Source organism: Physeter macrocephalus, chromosome 13 (assembly GCF_002837175.3).
Source record: "Physeter macrocephalus isolate SW-GA chromosome 13, ASM283717v5, whole genome shotgun sequence".
Taxonomy (NCBI): domain Eukaryota; kingdom Metazoa; phylum Chordata; class Mammalia; order Artiodactyla; family Physeteridae; genus Physeter; species Physeter macrocephalus.
Genome location: NC_041226.1, coordinates 41,446,604 through 41,470,487, shown reverse-complemented (window position 1 = coordinate 41,470,487; position 23,884 = coordinate 41,446,604). Strand labels below are relative to the sequence as shown.

The 23,884-nt window shown below is 34.4% G+C and overlaps 1 protein-coding gene and 1 long non-coding RNA gene across 2 annotated transcripts in view; one reads left to right on the top strand and one right to left on the bottom strand.

Moving 5' to 3' along the window:
• Window positions 1–5,967, bottom strand: part of LOC114487500 (uncharacterized) — a 31,935-nt gene extending 25,968 nt beyond the window's left edge. The window contains exon 1 of the long non-coding RNA XR_003682643.1: window positions 5,859–5,967. This is a non-coding gene — a long non-coding RNA (uncharacterized lncRNA). The remainder of the gene's footprint in view (window positions 1–5,858) is intronic.
• The window catches only part of PCDH9 (protocadherin 9), a 999,310-nt gene that overhangs the window by 644,592 nt on the left and 330,834 nt on the right, over window positions 1–23,884 (top strand). Inside the window, exon 4 of the mRNA XM_024123249.1 lies at window positions 9,640–9,841. Within this exon, the coding sequence (XP_023979017.1) occupies window positions 9,640–9,841 (202 nt within the window). The remainder of the gene's footprint in view (window positions 1–9,639; window positions 9,842–23,884) is intronic.

Genomic DNA, 23,884 nt, shown 5'->3' with positions numbered 1-23,884 from the left:
GATGGCTCCTGTAGTAATTAATAGTTATAGAACACTCTCCATATATGAATCATAAGAATCATAGACTAGAAAGAACACTCTCCATATATGAATCATATGAATCATAGACTAGAAAGAGACTCCTCCTCCAGCAATATCATTCCCATCACCATTTTTCTTTTTTGTTGAAGAAGATGTGATTGATGGCTCAGAATTATTTGTAATCCATAGACTGTCAGGGACAGATATGCTTTACATGTGTGAGGACTAGTTCAAATAACTTCCTATTCCTTCACTGCTTCTAAAAAGTTTTAACATTCTTCTTTATACTACAAAAAATTACACAAAAAGTTAAATAAATAAAATGAAACTGCAGTGTTTGACACAAGGTCCATTGAGACAGATCATACCACTTTTTAGGTACAAACTAACAAACTTTCATGAGGACTTTTAAACAAGCTATCATTGTACAATAATAGTATTTCCTGGAGAATTTATACAGATTGCTTCTTGCTTCTTCTACCTCTCCATTTGTGTTTCATTCTTTAATTTGAAATAACATGATTTATTCTCTAAAGCCTTGGATTACTAGTTTTCACTCTTACTAGGCAATTACGATCTTGTACTTGAATACACAAGGGAGGTTTAAAGTGTGTGTGTGTGCATGTTCAAACTCTTTTGAGTCAAGTACCCATTGTCTGAAGATAATTATAATATAATATAATATAATATATAAGTATAATCTAAGGACTACCTTTTGAAAAATGCAACTTACATAAAGAAAATATGGTCTATTTTTGTTTTACAAATCTTATTTTGTATTGAGAATTATTAACAGAGGGGAATGCTAGGGAGATGTCCATTACCTCTTTTGTTACTTGTGCTAAAATTGCCTGAGAAGAATTCTTGAATCTTAAACACCAAATCAGACTCTATTTCTGTTAACAATACTGACAGATCTGATGCATATTTTTAGTGATTTTTTTATTATCCAAAGAAGGCTCACTTTTGGTAAAAGACCACATGCTATATCAGTAGGTTCTGTATTTTTATTTAAAAACAGTGATAACTTAGTGGAATTTCTAATTAAATTGCTATAACTATTGTAGGCAGATTTTGTAAATATGATAAGGGTAACTTCCTGCATCACATGGATTTGTTTATGCTAGAACACTAAATTGGAAAGGACTCTTGCTGAGTTGTTTCTTCCCTATTTCTGTACATATAATTTATAGATGCAAGAATTCTGCTTGTAGCTTCAGGAGCAGCTGCTCCTGTTTAATATAGTCATTTTATATTTTGTATGCTCAGATAACGTGCTGCATTCCTACTGGGCAACATTTAGCTGTAAGAAATAGCTTGAAGGTGTTTCTGATAGCAGGAACCAAATAAGAATTATAAGGAGCAAAATAACCAACAATGCTGACAATTCTTAATCCTCTCTACTTGCTTTGGGCCCTAGAAGAAACTTAAGAGTGGGGTGATGCCATCAAACCAAGGAGGAAAGTTGCTCCTAACCCTTTTCCCTTTCTCTGGTGTCCCACAGTAGAAAATGATGTAGGGAGGAGATTCCTGTTTTATGTTTGTTTCATATATTTAAATTCAAGCACCAAGGTTACACCTGAAAACAGTACAAAGAATTTAATTTTCTCTCAAGTTCCTTAAAGCTATCAGTTGTTTTTGCATGTGGAGAGAAATTCTACCTGAGTTTCTCACAGATCATACTGAGATCCAAAGGAAATAAAAATAAAATTATACTAAAAATTTCATGTCATTAACACGAGTCTTCCAACCATATGAAGTCCTATGAAGTATTCGATGCACTTTACTTACAAAACACAAAAAGTATGTCTTAAATTTAAGGAAGTCATTTCACAATAAGACATTTACAAAGTAAAGGAAACAGGCTAAGTTTAAGTTACTGTGAGTTTCCCACACACATTGAAACAAGCTTCCTACACTAAACATGCAGTTGAGTACTGAAGTTAGAATAAAAGACAAAAACTCTATCCTGAAAAGAAGCAGTTGCTTAGCAGCAGATAGCAAACTGGTTAACAGAGCAGTAAGTATAGTATAGACAAGCATTCCCCATTTTCCCTGAAAATGCTATTCAACTTTTTATGACCAATTATCATCTGCACCCTAGTCCTAGTTTATGTAGCATAGATAATGCTAGGAATCAAAAAATTCGTTTTAAAGTTGCTGACACCTTTACTTCCATCACCTAGGTCAGTGAAGTTGTTATACATCTTTCTCCAACAAAAACTGAACCTTCCTATTTGTCTTCCAAATATTCTGAAATGTAAACGTTGAAGAGGAAAGAAGGAAATGCTGACTGCTAGTGGATTGTTATCATGTTTCATTTTGCTACTTTTAAAACAGGGCAACACTCCCTGCAAACTTCTTTCTTGGGGAGACAGAATTTTTCCAACAGGAAAGCATCTTTGGAGGATGGACAAAGATACTTAATTTCTGCTGCATCCCCTTTAGGTTTCCTAGTTCTGTTCTGAGTAAATCATCTGCATTCAGAAAATATTCATCATAAACTCATAAAATGTCAAGCATATATGTTCTTCACAAAAACTTTCTGGTTTTGATTTCATCAACTCTTATTTGAGGTTGTTAACATTTCTCCAACTACCTAGAGGAAAAAAATTGTTCAAGGATATGCAAAGTGAATGATTCTGTATTTTAGTCAATAATAGCCTACTCTAACAGTCTCAGTTACTCTTTTATCCTTTTTATTTTTTATTTTCACAAATTGGCAATGGATTCCAATCTTAGGATGGTAACAGACCTGGGGATTGTTTGGCATAAATTCAGAATACTCTCCCCTTCCCTCTTTTTTTCTCCCTAGGTTATTGTTGATTAATACAGTGAAGGTCTATTCATGCGCTGACCTTGCTTAAGTCTGCATAGTTTTCAAGAATTAGAAGGGAATCAAATTACAAAAAAGGTGACACAGGTTCTGATCAAAAGCATGCTCAGAACTGTTAGGGAATAGCTTAAGAAAATTCTACTTTCTAGGAGGTTGTGTGATACAGTTTTTGTCTTGTTCACCATTGTGTTCTTAGCAGGTAGGACGGTGTCTAGCACATAGTAGGTCAGCTTTAATAATGTAACAACCAGTTATTCTACCAGCTTAAGTGAGTTTATACAGAAATAGGCCTAAGAATTACAATTCAAGTTATGCAAACTATGGTGGATCATAGGCAAATCCAGAGAACAATGAAGGGGAGGTTGGCTTCACAGGAAAAGGGAAGAGTTGGGAAGAACTGTAATAACCAGAGTCCATTCAAAGAAGCTGGGGGTCCAAAGTATGAAGGCTTCTCATTGGTTAGACTGCTACAGTCTCTGACTGGCTGGGCTATCCAGGGGCCAGAGAAGTTTTCATCTTTCCCCAGAATAGTAAAATAGGAGACGACTTACTGTGGGAGATGTAAGCATGGGTCTCTTCCTGTTTAGAGTAATTGACTATGAATTGTGGCATGTGACAGCTCCCCCTACAGACCTGTCCTGCTTCCAGTTTTAGTTGAGGTTTCTTTAATGAATCACACAAATAGGTTCTCAAAAATTACTTATTAAATGAATGAATGAATGAATAGCCCTTTATGTTGAATATCAGAAAATGTGGGTTTTGTTCCCAGTGAAACCTATATAGACAAATGACTTTACCTCATTTCCTCATTTGAAATAAGTGTAACAGGTTAAAATAGACTAGAAAAATCCCTAAATAATTTCCGACTTAAAAAAAATACACAAATTCTTCATTAGCAGAACCATTTAGCATAAGTATTGGGTTGGCCAAAAAGTTCGTTTGGGTTTTTCCGTAAGATGTACGGAAAACCTGAACGAAACTTTTGGCCAACCTAATAATTTCCAATCAACAGGATAGGAGAGTAACTCAATTTACCAGTAACAAATAATAAAATGACTCATTATAAAATAATTCTGTGCTCAAAATGTTTCATTTATCACCAGTTAAATAGCTTAGCTTCTTTCTTAGTTTCTTCATGAGAGCGCTCAAACATGAATAAGGAAGAACATGTGTGTATTAATATGTTTCCCTTCAGTCGAGCCTGTGAGTATTAAGTAACAGCAAATTAAACTGTAACCATAGATTGCTTTTGGGGTTGCATTTAATTTACCTTCTAAACCTCTATGAGTTTTACTTGATTCTGGATTTTATTAAGAGGTAGAGTACACATTGATTTTAGATGGCAAGAAGCTATTGAAGAACTTGCTATTGAATTGAATCAGTGGTTTCAGCTGAAAATGTGTTCTTTTGTCATTTAAAAATTCCTCTTTCCATAGCTTGCAACCTAAGACTTATACTCTTAACTATTACTCTTAAATTTTCAATTGAAATATCTTCTTTTAAAAATAAGAAAGAACAAAATGCTTCTAACTAATGTTATAAGAAATATTTGAATTAAAATGCAGTTTCCAGCTTCCAAAATTTTTTTAACCCTTTTTGGTATGATTTTCTTTGCTACTTTGAGAAGAACTGTATATGAAAATATTATTTCAAATAAAGAAAAATTATATCTTCATCAGATTTAATGCTGAGATAAAGCAAAAAAGTTCATATATGGAACTTTAACACTTTTTGTCTTTTACTTCATCGTAAGTAATTGCTGGCTGATGTGTTTGTATGTGTGTGTGTGTTTACTATTTAGAGATTAGATCGATATATAGATGATATATTATTTTTTAAATGTGATTAAAGGAACTAAATCAAAATATTTTCTTAAAAAGGTATTTAAAGAATTTTCTACAAATTAAACCATATTTAAACAATTCTGTAACACTTTTTTTCTACTTCCATAATATCAATTTATAATTTTCCAAAAAATAATTATTTAATTGTCAGTCATTAACTGGTAAATTTGTTTATTTGACTTATAATAATTGGCCTAGTCCTATATTAATGTTATCTTGTGATTTGAGGAAAAGGCAAGGATCTTTAATTGCAATGATTAAAAAGCTAGGTAAAGAAATTAAAAAATGAAAGTTAGGGTAGCAACACAGTGATAGAAGATTGTCTGACATTCCTTAGCTCAAGAGCAAGCCCAATTACTGTCTATCAGGTTTTTCCTTTCTCTTGGACTAAGTTATATTTTGCTATAAGTGATGAAGAGGAATACAATTTTAAGTATTAAAACTTAGCATATGTTCTAACATTACAAAGACAATGTATGGAAATTTTAGTGTACTCAACATAATAAAAAATTTAAATATCATAATTCCATGACCAAACAACACCGATTTAAACCCTTAGTGTATGCATAGTCAGATCTTAGCTTACACATATTCACACCCTAAAGCACATTAACAGGAATACAATTCAACACAGTAAAATCTTTACAAACCTCATTTTTACACTTAACAATAGATTATAAATATTTTCCACATCAATAAACATTAACATTATTTTAAGTATTGTGAATGATTCAATTGTATGCTATTACATAATTTATTAGTTGCCTATTAGACATTTCACTCTTTTCTACATTTTTGCTATTTTATGCAAAGACACAATGTACCTTACTACTAAATCTTTGCACATGGGAATCTATCTAGATTAATGGGACTGGGATAGTAGGCTTGAATGTGAATCATTCATTGCTGAATAATATCCTGTACCAGTAAGACACAAGAGAAGCATTAAAGCAATGATTAAGATTTCTTAGCTGACTCATTCAGTGACTCTTGGAAAACACTGTCCAACATAGGAACATGTGTATCTTCTCAGGGCATCTTGAATTTTCCTTCTCTTTCATACTAACCTACAAGAAAAAATATTGTAAAAGTTCTTGGAGATGTTTCTCAGACATAACCAGTGTGGTATCTTCCAACTTGCAGTATCCTGGACATACCTGTATTTGCATGCATGGCACTTTATGCTGGCATAGAGTACAGGGTCTCTGATGGAAGCTTCGCTTGGTCAGAATCCATATCAGCAGTCCCAAAGTAAAGTAACGTGGAACAGCCTTAGTAGTTCTTGTTCGCATATTATTCTTCCTCGGGGCAGCCTGGGACCTGGAGCTAACCTGTCAGTGATAAATCAGATAAACAAATGTGACATTCAAACCCTCAACCAGACTTAGCCAAAAATAATAATAATGTTTCCCATGGGAGAAAATGGAATGGGTAAGAAATAGATACAGGGAAACAAAATGTAAGTGCCCAGGCTTTGGAAAGTCTGAAGTAGTCTCATGATAACATGTGTTGTCCCAATTCAGTCAGGCAGGGTTTCACTATATTTATAACCCAAACTGGGCTCCCTTCCATGGGGATAACCCAAAAGCAAAATTCCCGGAGACTCTAAGTAAAAAGTTCTCTCTCGCTTTGAATATACAATCAATCATAGGTTTCTTGAAAAAGTAGTGGGAAAACCTTCACTTTCTCTGAGGAGAAACCATGTGTTCTAAACTGTTGGTCTTCATATCTCACTTCCACCCAAGAGCAGCTTCCCCTCAGAGAGGCTCTGGCCTGACACACCTACAGGCACATTGTGAGGCATGCCAAGATTCTGCAGGTCTCTTCCCAAAGAACAATACTTTATTCTGGAGTGAAGGAATCACATCTTTATAACTGCTAAACACTGATAACCCCAGAGGTTAAAAGCTATTAATTTTGAGAATTATAGCTACCTTTTATTGAGTACCTACTATGTGTCATGTATTATATAACAGGAACACTTCTTATTTTATCTGTTTGAGCCTTACAACACTCCTCTGCTTAAGGCACTGCTCTCTCTCCAGTTTACAAGGCCAAGAACTCCTTCAAAGACATAATGTCCTTGTCCAGGGCCAGGCTCTACCGAGCAAGCACCCCCAGGCAGGAGATCTGGTTCTGGCTCCTCATCTGGTGCTCTTGGGCAAAACCTGAATAAGTACTGTATTCCTTGATGACACCCACAACTCCTGTTTCATAATGTACCATGGATTCTCATTTTCCTTCATTTTAATTTATTCAAATATTCTCCTTCTATCTTGATATTCCAAACATTATTCCACTTGCATCAGTCATTATGATGATAAGTTAAAGATTGATTTGCTTGATCAATTTGCTTCATACTATAATATCTATGTTGCCATTCTTAGTCCATATGCATCACCACCCCTACCTCCCATTAGACTGATAAATTGTGCACAATTTTGCCAATTAAGACTTAAACATCTCTGAGTCAAATTAATTAGGAAATATTTACATAAGCCACAGTAGTTTAAACATTATATTACACTAATTTACAGGGTCTTACAGCAAATAAATTACACTAGATTTATATCTGTTATTCTCAATTATAAAGTGGTAAAGAAATATCATAGTATAGTATATGTGAGATAGAATCTAATAAGTTTTATTTGAAATAGTTTAAAAAATATTTTCCTTATTATGCTCAGAGTAATTATAACACCAGGCTATGTACCAGTAGGTGCCCAATGATACTATGAGAACTACTGGATTTAGATATAACTGATGTTGCAGATTTGGACATTTCCTAGGAAAAAAACTATTGTAATTAAAACAGTTTAGAAGAATATCACAGATGTTAATTTTCCTTCTTCCTTCTGTCTATGAAACATATATTTTATAATGGCTTATAAGCATCTCCCAGAAATGCTTTATGAAGATTGCAGAATCATTCAGATTGTTCCATTGTCTCTCTTATGTTTTGACTTCCTTTTTATCCACTTAAGCTATAACAAAGAGATAGTCTTCCAGAGGTAACACCAAAGATACTTTAGTCACAAAAACTAGGGACTTTTTAGTAGGCCAATCACTTAAAAAGCGATGTTTGGCAATTATGTATTGTAGGCAGCCTGGTCACTGTCCTTTATTACAAAAGCATACACTTAATATGAATTAAGTGCATGTTGAAAACAGAAACAGAGATTACTTGTATTATTATTATTCCCTCAAGGGTTAAATTCACCTGGGAGAGGAAACACTGTAATAAATAAAATCAATAGCATGACCTTCCCTTAAAAGTAGAAATGCATTTCAGATATTAATATTCAAGTTTGCTTGCATATTATGTAGCACTTACCTAGGCACTGTTCAAACACTATTGAGGTGGGAACAATGGTAGTGAGATAGTTGTGCTTGAAGGTGCAATTTGCTACAGTAGACTCAATTAGGACCATTTATGATTATAGTTTATATGATGTCTACATTAGTTCATTTTATTTTATTAACTTATTTTTATTTTTTATTTATTTATTTTTTTGTGGTACGCAGGCCTCTCACTGTTGTGGCCTCTCCCGTTGCGGAGCACAGGCTCCGGACGCGCAGGCTCAGCGGCCATGGCTCACGGGTCCAGCCGCTCCACGGCATGTGGGATCCCCCAGGACCAGGGCACGAACCCGTGTCCCCTGCATGGCAGGCAGACTCTCAACCACTGCGCCACCAGGGAAGCCCCCATTAGTTCATTTAAAATGTACTAAACTATCAAATCATTTCACACAGGTCATTGAACAGCAATAAAGTGGTATCAGCTCTTCTTCATTATGACTCTGAGCTAGATTTGAACGAGTGACTCACAGAAAATAGGCTATGTTCTATTGTCAGTCTATAAGAAATACATTTATAGAATAGCAGTATTTCTACCTATTTCTACCTATATTCTACCTATTTCTACCTATAACATTTTGTCTCTACATTTGTTTAATTTGAAATGGATACAGTTTATAAATTGTCTCTTGAAAACACAAATCTTAGGTAAGATAAAATGATTGTTATACATTGTATCTCCATATATTATATATTTATTATTTATATATTCATAATTTTAATAAATCTGAGTAAAAGTAGTCACATGCAATGTGATATTAAAAGGTCTTTTGGTTATCAAAGTAAAATGGGAATTAGGTGTAGTCAGACATACAGCACAAATTTACTACTCTCACATCATTCTGTAAGGCATAAATCTCCACCCTACACACCTGTAAATGTTCTCTTATCTCATAGATTATATCAGCTAAAAGAATATTTACCAAGAAAACTAAGCAGTGATTTGTGCTGAAAGGCACAATTTTATTTTACTAAAATACTAAAATTTATTAAAGTACCCATATCCATATTTTAGGTCACTTCTGATGGTGACATTGTGTAAATAGATGCCAAAGTAGGATTACAAACACCTTTCAACAGGGATATTCTAAAACCAATGACTGGTAGCAATATTTGGGCCAGTGGACAATAATGACTTCATTGCAAAAGCAACCTTAAAAGCCTCAAGTAAACACAATACTAGGTCATTCAAAAGAAATGGAATGTTGTGTTGCATTATCTATGCATTTATTCAAATCTATGAAACAAACATTTTTGTATTTCTGCTTATTTAAAAATTTTTTATAGCTTTGACCATTAGCATATATATATTCATTTTTGCCTTTCTTTCTACAACTTTCAATGGTATACCACTAGTTTTTTGTTCTTGAATTATACAAGATTCAAATTCTTTCTCATATTTTGCAAGTTGGATATGTCATAGGAAACGACAAATAATAAATGTTTGTTTCCAGCTGTGTTCCAAGTATTTTATATTCTGCCTCGACATTGCACTGTGTGTTAAAGTTGCTTTGCTTTGCATTCCGCCTCCACTTCCTTTGGGAAAGATGTTAACGGTGTGTCCTGTGGTCTTCTTTGTAGTCGCAGCGCCGGGTTACCTTTCATCTCCCTGACGGCTCCCAGGAAAGCTGCAGTGACAGTGGTCTAGGAGACCACGAGCCGGTGGGTAGTGGAACCCTGATCTCACACCCTCTTCCTCTGGTTCAGCCACAGGACGAATTCTACGACCAGGCCTCTCCGGACAAGAGGACTGAAGCAGATGGCAACTCTGATCCCAACTCTGGTGAGTCCTCTTAAAAACTTTGCTTGGAGTTCTTCTGGTTTTCTGTTGTGCCCTTGAGTTTTAACTGTCATTCTGGTGAGCAAGTAAATGGACATTCAGTTGTTTTTTGCTGCCTTTATTGTTGTTGTAATATTCTTTGAAATATATCAAGTCTAATGTGCTTGATATATTGGCTGTTAAATTCTTTGGTGCATTTTTATTTTATGAACCATGAAAAAAGAAAAAAGGCTGCAGATACAATTGCAAGAAGCCGTTTTATGAAAGACATCTAGATGTCAAAGATATTAAAATGGGAAGACATTTTTACATTTTAGAACTGATTAAATATAGTTAAGTAGAACATAGTCAATGAAGAAAAAGAAAAAAGTGTCCTGTGGAATGCTCTTTTCCAGTGAAGACTATACACACATACATATACATATATATATATATATATATATATAAAACATGGTGATTAAAACAAGTATGAAGAGGAGTGATAATGATGTGGAGTTTTACATTTTTTGTCTATTTTAATTTTGGATGATTTTTTTTTAACCAATACATTGAAAGAGTGGAATGAGTGGGATGAGACTGGCAAAATCCTTTATTTTCCAACAAACTCACACCTCACCTTAGAAATCATTGTACATTCCAGGTAAGCCCTGTGAGGGTGCTTCTTCCTCGGCCTTTGAAGAAAAATTTGGGCAAATGCTATATCTTTTTTGGTCATGCTATTATTATTTTTTTTAATCCCTAACTAGTTCACTTTACTTAAAAATTAGAAGTCCAATTCAATAATTATTATGTCCAGTCCAAAGTAATCATCATGATTTCTGTTTGATTTGAATTAAAAGTTTTTTCTAACTCACCTTGACCTGCTTCAAACTTGCCTATAGTGTGAAATGAGGTTAGGGTGACGTTTTCGTAATGTCCTAGCTCTTTCTCTCACTGCTTTAGATATTAAAGTGCCTCTGGCAATTCTATGGTTGAAGTAGAAATACCAAGAAGAGGTAAAAAGCATGAAAGGACTTTCTTAACTAGTCCTGTTGTGGTAATCCAGCATTGGTGTTTTCTGCCTTCTAGGATTTTAAACTGACTCTTTGATTTCAGGGTAGTGATGGGGGATATTTTGTACATATGCACCCTCTCTAACTGTGCTCCCAGCTCTGCAGGTTTTTCTGATAGGTGGTTCTCTTCTCATTGACATATGGAGTTACATTTGCATCTTCTTTCTGCTGAAGTTTTTCTCAGCCAATCTTTTAGGAAAATCTAAGCAAATTCCATACCAGCTCTGGTTCTTAATCTTTCATGTCCTCTTTCTTGGTCTCATAAGGAAAACATACATGCATCTTTTGACTTCACATATCCAGAAAGTCAGGCCATATCCAAAGAAGCAACTACTCATCTCACAGCATTTGGCGGAGCTGGTCAAAAATTCTCCTTAGATTTCTTGGTTCTGATCAGTCTAAGGACCGTTGAAACTGTGGTTCCATTGTCTCAACATTTGATGGACTTGTGTAAAGAGGTTGGATGTGTAGGACAGCTCTTTCTAACCAGATTTCCTAGTCTGCAACTTCCCCTTCTCCAGTTTTAAAACATCTCTTATTGGCATTAAGACAAGGTCCCAAAACTGGTTCTTGGCCATCTCTTCTGCACATGGCAGTGGTTGGCTCCTCTGGTCTTTGGGTCTCCTCCAAAATCAAGATAGGAAAGCTCTATTTTAAACACACTGGCACAAATGGTTTTAGGACTTGTCTATATAGTTCACCAGTTATTTTCACAGAAGTAAAAGTAAAAAAAAAAAATATATATATATGTGCTGCAATATGGTTAAGCTAAGCTGCCCTAGGCCAGGACTTTATCTAATAGGTGCAGTTACTCACCCAACAATTTCTTAAACCTGGAAAATAGCAAAAATGTGTGCTACAATATGGTTAAGCTAAGCTGCCCTAGGCCAGGACTTTATCTAATAGGTGCAGTTACTCACCCAACAATTTCTTAAACCTGGAAAATAGCACTGGGCAAACTGCCAAATAGAAGACATGAGAGATTCTAAAACTGGGGGTGTGGGGGAAACTTTCAAGCCTGCTTGAAGAACTCCCCTGAACTTTTACCAGTCCTGTCACATGGAAAAAAAGACCCAAGGGAAGACACACCCTTGCCAACTCCAACATTCAACTCAACACAGTGACTTCACCCAGAAGAATCACTTTCATAAAAATGTGTTAAACTGGAACAGTGCTCCTTGCTGGAGAAGCCATCCTTATTCATGATTGGGAAGGAAGGATAGGAGTCAGATAGGGAAAGGTGGAGCCCAGAGGGCCCCTGGAGGCTAACACTTCTTTTGACATTTAAAGAGACTTTAATTTTAACCTCTTTTGCAAACGTCTAGAGGAGAATTCATTAGACTAGCCTAGAAACATTGAGATCCATAACTAAACAGTAATTCATATTAGTATAATATTATGATATATTATCTTAAAATTCTGCAGTCACATTTTTGTAATTAACTTTGAAGAATTTGTGGAGTAAGGTACAGAGTAATTGAAGCAATAATCTTCAACAGTAATAATCCTGCTATGTAGATCTAAACCATTTCCATTGTCTTCAGTGGCATTTTGTCTGTCTCTTGAAGAGTCATGATTTTATAGCAATTATGCAATATACATATAAATTCGTATTATCTATAGAGTTATTAAGTATTATATCTGTATGGATTCCTACATTTTCAAATATAATGATTCTCAAAAATAATTAAAATTTAGTACTAATTTCATAGTACTTTTTCATTATGCATTTTTTAAAGAAATTAATACAAATGGTATCATGTGGGGGAGTTTTTGGAAACTTAAGCTTTAATATACCTTTAGGCTTTAATGTAGCCCTCTGGCAACCAAAGAGATAGTGTCTCTATCTTCTAGGCACTTCTGAGTCCTAGTGCATACTTAGCCAACTGTCCCACAAATGGCACACACACATGCAATATTTCTTGCAGTGAGTTTTGTCAGTTTTTCTGTAAAAAGATTTATTCCATTCCCAAATAACAGAATTAATCAATTTCCTTAAAAAGTTAACCTATTAATATGATCGTGCCCTCCATGTAAAACTCAATAAAACCATTAATTCTAAGAAAATGGTAAGGGGATTTTCAATTGAGGATTTTAATTTTTAAGACATATAGCTAGAGTGATGAAGGAATTTCACTAAATTAAAAAGAAACAAAAACAATTATGTAATCAGATCGGGAGCAGCTTATTACCACTAATTCAGATTTAGGTCCTAATCCTGTCCCATTGAGAATCATGAATGGAGTTATTTTCTCATCTGTTTTTCTTTTAAATGTTAATTTTAAGGATTTTCTGCTGTTTAATGACGTTCAAAATTTCAGATTGTATTTATATTATTAAAGCCCTGACTGTCATATGCTTCTACCTCTATCTGGACTGTGTATGAATTCAGCTGGTGAATTTCTCACTAAGGATAGTTTTGATACCTGGTATATTTATGGGTAATATTTACTGAGGCCTACTTATGAGTCAGGAATGCTAGTAAATGTTTTAATATATTGTTTATGATTCCATGCCAATATTGCAAGTTACATAGTATTTTAAGTAAATTATTTGTCAAAACTACTTAGCAAGTAGCTGAGGCATAATATGAACTTGGGAGTGCCTGACTTCACAGGTTATGCTTTTTCTATTCAGAGAAACGACCTGCAATGTGCACAGGTTTTAAGACAGTGTGTAATACAATATAGTCATCACTGACATTGAGTTTTAAATTTGGGGGCACTAATCTCATTTTTAAGAGGAAGTTTGAGACATTGAATATTACTAAGATGAATTGTAAGACGAGCAACTTGTGAAAGAACTACTTCTGCAAGGATTACTTGGCACTTGGCTAATGAAAATTAGACCTTAATAGGACCCCGCAGCCCACACAATATAAAATTATTTTATACAGAGGAGTAAAAAGGGAAGTGCTTGGCCTAAGTTACATAGTTTGTGAGTCAAGAATAGAACTCATATATGTGGAGTCTTACTTAGTCTTATTTAGTCCTCTTTTCGTTGGAACAATTTTTCTTTATCATGGTATTTATATCTTTTCCTTAAAGAGAATCTGTGTGATTAGTTGATTCACAATTGTCTCTCCCATTAATCTCTAAAGACTATCTGCTCACCTTTCTATTCTCCAGGCATAACAGTACCTGGAATATAGTAGGACAGCAATGTATATTTGTTGACTAAAAATATAATATTTCACAAACACATGAATATACAGACAAATTAAGTGTTCTATCAAGATAAAGCAAATAAACAAATAATAAACCTAGGAAGTCCTATATCATGTTAACTGTGGTTATCTTCAGTTTGGAGTATTGATTTCTTTTTAATTGTCTATATTTTCCACAATTTTAATAATGTACTCAAATTATATTTTTATTTTGTAATTTTCATGGAAAGCACCTGATACAGAGCTGAGAAAAAAATCATTCTTAGAATAAAGTAAAAAATTGTATTAAAAATATTTTTTCCTGTCAGTCTTAAAGATACAGGACACACATGCTAAGAAAAGGAGAACTTAAAATATCTGGGCATGAGATTTTAAATGAGGCTGTCATTTTGGGGAGAAAAAATATCAAGCTAATAAAATTTTAAAATACTCCAGCAAAATCCAGACAAAAAAACATAATTACCCTATCAAATTTCAGTACTAAGAGATTGTACTAATCCTAACCTTCAATAAAAAAAAATCACTAACCATAATATGCTTTGGGAATTAAACATGAATTTGACTTTTGGGGCACAGTATTTTATACAATAATTTTTATGAACTGTGTTTTTTTTTTTATACATATCTTGGGTTGAACTAATTATATTAACCCAAAGAAAATTGTTCAGAGGTTTCCTATTGTCACCTGTTATGTTCACTTCCCCATGGGATTTTTGTAATCAATTCAGGGTGATCCCACAATAGTGGCCCCTGAGTTAATGAATCTAGAGCTCCTCAGAGAATGGTATAGAGAAAAAGTAATCAATCCTACTGTGGTTTGAGTTTAAGGGGAAAAAAAGGCAATGAAAGGACAAAATTTGATTTTTTTAATGCTATAAACTTTAATTTTTTGCTTTATTAAATATATTTTTTCTAAATGTAAGTTAAAAACTATCTATTACTAACTACTTCCCCCTTAAAATCAGAGAGGTCAGAACATTTTCTAGATTAAGCCATGTAGATCACAAACAAAATATACATCTACTCATCTCTTATGTATGTATATATGTATATATGTATCTGTCTATCTACCATCTATGTTCTATTGCTAATCATCACCAACTTCGTGTCTTAAAACAACGCACATTCATAATTTCACAGTTTCTTTAAGTCAGGAGTCTGAATGTGCCTTGGCTGAGTCCTCTGCTCAGGGTCTCAAAAGCTTGCAATCAAGGTGTGAAAGGTTGCTTTCTCATCCGCAGGCTAAACTGTGGAAGAATTTACTTCCTAGATTTTTCAGATTATTAGAAGAATTTATTTCCTTGCAGTTGTAGGACTGAGACTATCTCACTGGCTGTGTGCTGGAGAGACTGCTCTCAGCGCTTGGAGGCCACCCTCAGCTGCTAGCCACATGTGCCTCTCAACATGACTGCTTACTTCTTCAAGGGCAGTTAGAGAGACAGTCTCTAGAGTGAGTTTGTAGCAACATGCATTCTTACATAACGTCACATATTCACAGGAGTGACATTCCATCACTGTTGCCATATTCTATTGGTCATAAGCAAGTCTCAGGTCCTGCCCACACTCAAGGGAAGGGGATACATATGGTAATGAACACCAGGAGGTTGGGAACCTGAGGGGTTACACTAGAGTATGTCTGCCACAATTTATATAAGACTTAGTAATTCTGAAATATCTTACAATTCAAGGTCTGTCATTTAAGATCCTTTATTCACACGACTTTTCCATGATTTGTTCATTTGTTTATTCGTTCTGTAAACACTCATGCAGAGGCTACTATGTGTCAGGTACTCTGCTAGATTCTGGGGACAGGCATTAAAACCAAGGTTCACTAAACTTAAAAAAAACTGAATTACTGTGAGAACAAGAGTTCTAATGTGAGTTCCTTGGTAGGAGAGGCCTTGAGTAAGTTTGCGGGAACTTGTAAAGTTCCTGAAATTGTTTTGCAATTTTATTTTCTCTGAGGGGCAGGCTATGAGCATTTGATAGACCATAAAAACAAGACAAAAAAAAAAAAGATAGAAATATTGATTTTTGAAAGAGAGAAGATACTAGATACCAATAACATTAGTGAACTAGAATAAATGCCAATTATAAGCATAAAAAAAGTGGGGTTTAAAATAGAATAAGTCTTGAATAAGAAATCAATAAAGATTCTATAGAGTGATACTTTAAACAAGGGACATCGGATAAACAGAAATTGTTTAAGTAAATAAAATATGTACGTGTGCCTGTGTGTGTGTGTGTGTGTGTGTGTAAGCACCCACTGGCAGTGTAGGTTTCTTGGTGCTATGAAATGTCATGGCTAGTTGGGTAAGCAGTGAATAGTTCAGTATTTTTGTGGCACATGCAGTTATGCTTAGCTCCACCACGTGGTCTTGGGTTCCTAACCTCCAAAATGGGGCTATTAATATCTTTGAGAATATTGTTATAAAAACTACAGTTATTTGATATAAATAATCACTTAGCACAGTGCCTGAAACACAGATGCTCAACAAATGGTTAATACACAACTGTTCCAGTCTGTGACAAGAAATGAACCTGGATTGAGATATAGGTTGGACCAGATTTTGAATGATAGGGAGGATAGAATATGTTCTAATTGGATACAGCAGATAAGAGAATAGAAAGTCTTGATGGTATTCCATGATTTTAGTTTGCTAGAATTACTGGAAAATTACACAATTAAATAAATTAGAGAATATGAGATAAAAACTCAGGAAACAATTCTTAAAAATTTTAAAAATTTGGATAGGTGTACAAGGTTCCTAGATAGATGTATCTAGGAACTAATAATATGATTCTGAGTTGGAAACTGGAAACTGACAACATAGAAGGTGACTGAAATTTGGGGAGTAAATGTAGTTATGAAGATAGACAAGGGACTATCTTCGAAGGGACTATCTTACTGGAAGATGGTCCAAGAAGGAAATCATGACAAACAACATTTAGGGCAGGCAAAGTTGAGGGTGGAGTGGATTGAGAGCAAAGACAACAAAAATTAGGGTAGAATCAAAAAGATATTTGAAAGTTTGGGGGAGGTTTGAGTCCTATACATAGTCAGTGTTGGCTTTTTTGGGAGGCATTGTGGCGTTGTGATTAAGAACACAGACTGTGGATTCAGAATAACCTTTTATCTAACTCATTGACCCTGGGTCCACAGGGCTGTTGGCACATACTGCAGGCTTGGTTTACAGGTATCATTATTTTTGTATTATTATTATCAATAGAGTTTGAAAATATGTAGAAGAATCAAAACATGTATCTTAATTATTTAGCAAAAGTTTCCAGTAAAGTGTTCAAAATTACCACGGAGAATTTTGAAATGCAAAATCATTGTTATACCTTAGAATTAAAAAATTCTAAAAATGTGTTTCAAATTCTGAATACTTTATATTTTAAAATCTTTCATGTGACTTTTTTCATAGTTATCATATCTGATGGGCAGTTCCAAAACACCACAGTTTGCTAAAGACTGATAAAAACTTATGTAGTAAAGCATATTTATACTCCAGTATATTCATTATTTCACTTTAAATAAATTATGTTCACTTTATGATTTTAAAGTATTTATTATAATATTAATTATTCAAAATACACTTTTTGTTTCATTACTATTTTATTTTTAAGAGGATTGCAATGAGATGACTTTATCTTTTATTACTTAAAGTGGTTAAAAGATGGCTGTAAAACCAGCAGGAACACAAGCTTTCTCTGCTGGTAAGTTTTAGATCTCATCAATTTCAAGTATGACTTTAATCCCCAAAAGAATTAGCTTTGAGTACTTGTTTATCATAAATATCTAAAAGTAGTTAGTAATATTCAGTTGCATTTGAGCTTGTCGAATTGGTCACTGAATAGTATGTTCAGTGTTATAGTAGAAAAATCTGTAGGAACAATATGCCTCCTAGTGTAAAGGAAGGGTAATGTCAACTTTCATTGGTGTGCTGCAAAGAATTTCATTTCCATAGCTGCCTGCTGCCTTGTGATTCATTCTGCTAAGGGTGGGTAAAGAGGAATGGCATTAATTAACCCTGGATGTGTGGTCTGCCTTAAAGGAAAAAAATGTTCTTTGTATATCAGTGTTTATAATAATTTGAGAGTGTTAAAAGTGATAAATAGATAAGCAAATCAGTAGCTGTATCTAAAAATAAGGAGCTTACTGATTTCAGTAACCCTTAGAAGTATTCTTTATTATTATTATTATTTAATTTTATGCTATTTTTGGCTGCATTGGGTCTTCGTTGCTGCGTGAGGGCTTTCTCTAGTTGCAGCGAGTGGCGGCTACTCTTCATGGAGGTGCACAGGCTTCTCATTACTGTGGCTTCCCTTGTTGTGGAGCACGGGCTCCAGGCATGTGGGCTTCAGTAGTTGTGGCATGCGGGCTCAGTACTTGTGGCTTGCAGGCTCTAGAGCGCAGGCTCAGTAGTTGTGGCACACGGGCAGAGTTGCTCCACGGCACGTGGGATCTTCGTTGACCAGGGATCGAACTCGTGTCCCCTGAATTAGTAGGTGGATTCTTAACCACTGCTCCACCAGGGAAGTCCCTTAGAAGTATTCTAAAGCCATGTCATAAGAAAAACATGTAAATAAATTACTAATTATAAAGGATCTATACTCAAAATCAAACTAATATCTTTTATTTTATCTTGATATAGAAAAATAAATGAGAAATAAATTGTCTAGAGTTTTAAAATAATTTGAAATTTTTGAAGAAACCACAGATACTTGTCTCAAATGTCCCAAATTAACCTTAACACTATTTTGACACACGTTTCTGTCAGTAGATTGAGAATTATTCAGATTAGTGTGACTGACAAATACATGGATGCCCAGATTTTAATAACTCTAAAGTTGCCAGATAAAGTACAATATAGCCAGTTAAATTTGAATTTAATATAAACAATATTTTTTTCAGTCTAAGTATGTCCCAAATATTGCAATATTGCACAGTTTCCTGCAATATTTGGGACATACTTAGACTGATAAATTGTTCATGTACATCTGAGATTCAAATTTAAGCAGTCATCCTGTATTTTATTTTTTCTAAATCAGGCAACACTACCCTAAAATATGATGATTTCATAAAATAGTATTAAATGGATTAAATAATATAATTTAAATATTATGAGGAAATCTACTTATGGCATACATTTAATTACAATTAAAATTCAGAGCAGAGATTAGTCAACCTTATGTTAGAGTTAGTTCTGTGATACTGCCCCAGGTAGAGACATCATTTCTTTACTTTAAAAAAGCATCAGTTCGTAGTATATTTCTATGTCCAGAAAAGAATCACAATGTTAGAAGTTCAGTTTGTGCTTATACTCAACAATGTAAATGCATTACTCCACCATTGAATGATGACTTTTATGTTGGTCTTTTCCTGATTGTTGCAAACAGAGAAATTCTGGTTAAAGTTTTTGATTCATGATTTTTTTTGTTTGTTTAATGGTCTGTTTGATACATCATATTTTAGGATTCTTTATGTGTTCACTGACTTTTATATACTTTCTTTGCCTTCAGGATCTAATCTATGATTTTTTTAGGATCTGACTGCTTCCAAGGGAAACTATGCCAACATGGATGGAAGGCAGGCGGAGATAGAGATGGGGAGAGAGAGTGAGGTGGGGGGAAGGGGAGAGACAGAGTTTCAATTTGTTTCTGGAATTTTAAGGCTTTGGTTGCATATCTTAGTAAAGATATCCACCTAGAATATATAAATACATTTTTAAGACCTCTCAAGTACGACGCTGAGAGGAAATGTGTGGCGTGCCAGTAGACTGAGTACAAATCATGCCTCTTCCATTTGCCAAACTGCATGACTTTGGGCAGGTTGCTCTGGCCCAATGGCCTTGTCTGCAGCATGGGATGAGCATAAGACTTTTACCTCATAGACTTGTACAGATTGCAGGCTAACACATGTAACTCAGAACACTTCTTGGTTCACAGTAAGTCTTCAATTATGTTAGTAGTATTGTAAGAATTAAGTCAAACTAAGCAGTTACCTAAGCAAACTCTTTGGATTCAGTTCTGTCCTCATAATTAATACACAAGTAAAGAAGCATGAGACTTATCCTTTCTAAATTCCAGTTTCTTCCTGGCTAGTTGAGGAAAGGTAGGTGTTGCTTTTTTAGTGAATCTTGAATCATCCAAATAATATCTTAGCTCTGCATTTCACCTTTCTTACATAGACAGTCAAATTTCGTTTTTAAAATGTGTGACTTAGCACCAGTTGTTTGAAATGTTACATAGATTTAGTCTAAAAAAGCTTTTGAATGGAGAGAATTTGGAATTTCTATAGGATCACTCCAAGCATCCACAAGTAGGTTTAACTGGTAACATTTAGTTATATATAAGGGATATTAATGAAAATCTTATTATGTTCCAGATTCCTGATCTTCACTTGAATTTTGAACCTTTACAGATTTATTCCTACTAATTGGCCAGAAAACTCTTTATTTCTTTGTAATTAGTAATAACCTAGCTCTCAGCCAGATCTGCAAACAGGCAATATACTGTACTTTGGGCAAATTTGCCAGCTAATCTCTGCAAATTAAAAGCACAGTTAAAAATAACATAATAACAATTTTGATTTAAATGCTCATTAGAAGGAAAGAATTAAACCATAAACTTCCTAACTGCAGGCACTGGTTTCACTGATTATTTTTTTCCCCCATGTTTTTGTGTTTTGACATGAACTGGTCTTTTATCATTCCTGAGCATTCAAATGAAAAACCCTTTCACATTAGGAATAAAATAAGAAAACTTGAACCAGCTTTTAAAATATTCCAGGAATGAAAAAAAAAAGTTGCTTTAGTCAAGGAAGAGAGTAGATTATATTTTATGTTTTTAAAGATGCAGTTTTAGACTAAACCAAATGACGGTTGTGAAACTATGTCTAGGGACCAAAAATAGATGTAGGGGCCCCACAAAACAACAAGCCCAGGCTTAGGAAAGGTAGCATCCTATCATAGGAAGAGTGATGCCTCATTGGAATATTTCCTCAAGGCCTCTTTTTATTAAGGAAATATATTTTTAAATAAAGTCAAAGAGGGATCTTCATTCAGAAGAGGATGTTGAGTTCTGGTTTAAGCTCCTTAAGAAATAGCTATAGAATATCTCACAGTAACTCTTCAGAAATCTCTCCTAAGTCAAAACTATTGTACAGTAAAAGGTTATGGTTTAAAATAAGTTCAGGTATTTCGAGCCAGAAATACCAATGCTCCACATGCAGTAAAATCCTGACCTAAGAGGCAAGCAGCATAAGAAAGGGGGAAGGGAAATTAGCCTATAGTCTACCCATTTTATGTGATGCTAGCACAGTCAGAAGGCTTTAGATCTTTAGTTCTTTCATTGTCCACAAAAGGTACAGAAGGTATGAAGGTGTTTTATGATGTGCAGGGCCCTGGGAACACCTGCTTCAGAATAAGGCAAATCAAGGTTGACACTGACCCTGTACTTTCTAGTCATGTTGTGAACTCTCAGTGTCTCCTCTCTCAATCTCTCTTTCTCTGTCTCTCTCTCACATGTGTGCTGTTTCATTATAATAATAATATAATTATCTTAAATAGAGGATGTTAGAAATATTAGAAATGATATAAGCAGAGTGTCCTGAATACGGTCTGGCAGATAATAAGAGCTCCAAAATGTCAGTATTACTGTTATTAAGTAAGAAATGCTATCTCTCCTCACTGTATCAATGTCCTCACATCTTCCTTCCAGTGTGATACTTCTAAGCAAATTTGAGTTGATAAACTGAAGAGACAATTTGAGTAAGTAAATGAGGAAAAACCTGTGGGATATTTCCATGAATGACGTACTAACGTGTTTTGAAGAACATAGGGGAATGCGTTTCAACTGTTCTGACATTTTTATTTACTGTCTAGTTCTCAAAAAGAATTATTTGTAATGACTTTTTTCAATATGAAATCAGAGGAAAGGCAATATGCATGATTATAATAGTTTAGGTGGTATTGAATAAAGAGATTTAAAATTCTCAAATGGTCAGCTATTCAAAATAATCTGCCAAATGTACGTAGAAAGTATAGAGTTTCATAAAGAGTCTTTAGAACTAAAAATCCACCACTGTTTTCCATTATGTTTATCTTTATGTGGTAAACATTCATAAATTACTGATTCATGTTACACTAATAGACATATGAGTTAGAGAAATAATAACTTGTGAAATAAAATTGCTGTCATGATATGACAAAATACAACATCCATTTTTATGATACATAATTTTTTTAAGTTAACAAAAATATATATTTTGTTTGTAGTAATTTAATTTATATATTGTACTCAAAACACTATTGATATAAAAATCAAGTTTTCTATTTCATTTGAAGTGTTTTTCTCTTTTCCTTATATCTCTAAATTGCTTGTTTATTTGGCCTCAAATGAACTGCAGGCAGACAGTACTGATTTGCAGTTAGAGAGCCTGGTAAGTGGCATTGACTTTTTCATTTTTACTGAATTGCATGGGTACCTGGATTACAGTGTTTCTTTTCTCCATGGCTAAGCATCCCCTTCCTCTCTGATATTAGCTACAATGTGTGCTCACCCTCCACAGCTCATCACAGACTCACAGCTGTGCTGACACACACTCAGAGATCTCACATAGGACACACCGAGCTGGGGTCTCCATGGAATGAAAGGCAGAGTAAAGGAGACCTTAATAGGTCCCTTAGCCAATTCCTTTGCTAAAATTCAAGGTTATATTCTATAGAGATCATCTCCTTTCTGTTTTCCTTATTGACAGTTACATTTTCCTTATCTCACAATTCAAGATACTCATTTTGATCCAAAATATTTTAAATCTATTTCCCAACTATTTTAGGCATGCTTACTTCCTGTTTTGTACTATAATGATGGGCAGGTCAGATGGAGCAGCATGCCTAAAGAGTCCTCAGTTTGATTCTGGGCCTGAGTGTAGCTCAGGGTATCCCCTGCTTGGAGGAGTTTGACAGAACTGTCTTCCATTAGCCTTTAGAGTGAGGTTCAAACTCTGTCTATTCCCCTCGCCTCTTTCCTAGCACTATTAGTTTTGGGAATTGGAGGTTTGAGTGAACGATGTGACTTGTCCTCTTATTCCAAGCAACTGGAACAAAACGTTAACCTTAATGCTGCCTCTTTGTACCAGTAAAGCAAAATGAAGATACATTTTTAATAATAAATTTCATTGTTTTATTATTCTTGCAGTGTTTATTCAGATGAAATGTGTGTGGTCATAAATATGTAGAACTTTATAATTATTTAAAAATCAGTATGGTCTCCTTGAAGTTTTAGATATTGGAATGTTTCCCCGGACAATAAGAGCAGCTTATGGAAATTACACAATGTATTAAAAGTTTAATCTTAGACCTAATGATACTGTATAAACTCTTTATAATCAGTATCATAGACATCTAACTTGTAGTTATACTGAATTTTTTTTATATATAGCAGGTTCTTATTAGTTATCCATTTTATACATATTAGTGTATATATGTCAATCCCATCTCCCAATTCATCACACCACCACGCCTCCCGCCGGCACTTTCCCCCCTTGGTGTCCATATGTTTGTTCTTTACAGCTGTGCCTCTATTTCTGCCCTGCAAACCGGTTCATCTGTACCATTTTTCTAGGTTTCACATATATGCATTAATATATGATATTTGTTTATCTCTATCTGACTTACTTCACTGTATGACAGTCTCTAGATCCATCCACGTCTCTACAGATGACCCAATTTTGTTCCTTTTTATGGCTGAGTAATATTCCATTGTATATATGTATCACATCTTCTTTTTCCATTTGTCTGTGGATGGGCATTTAGGTTGCTT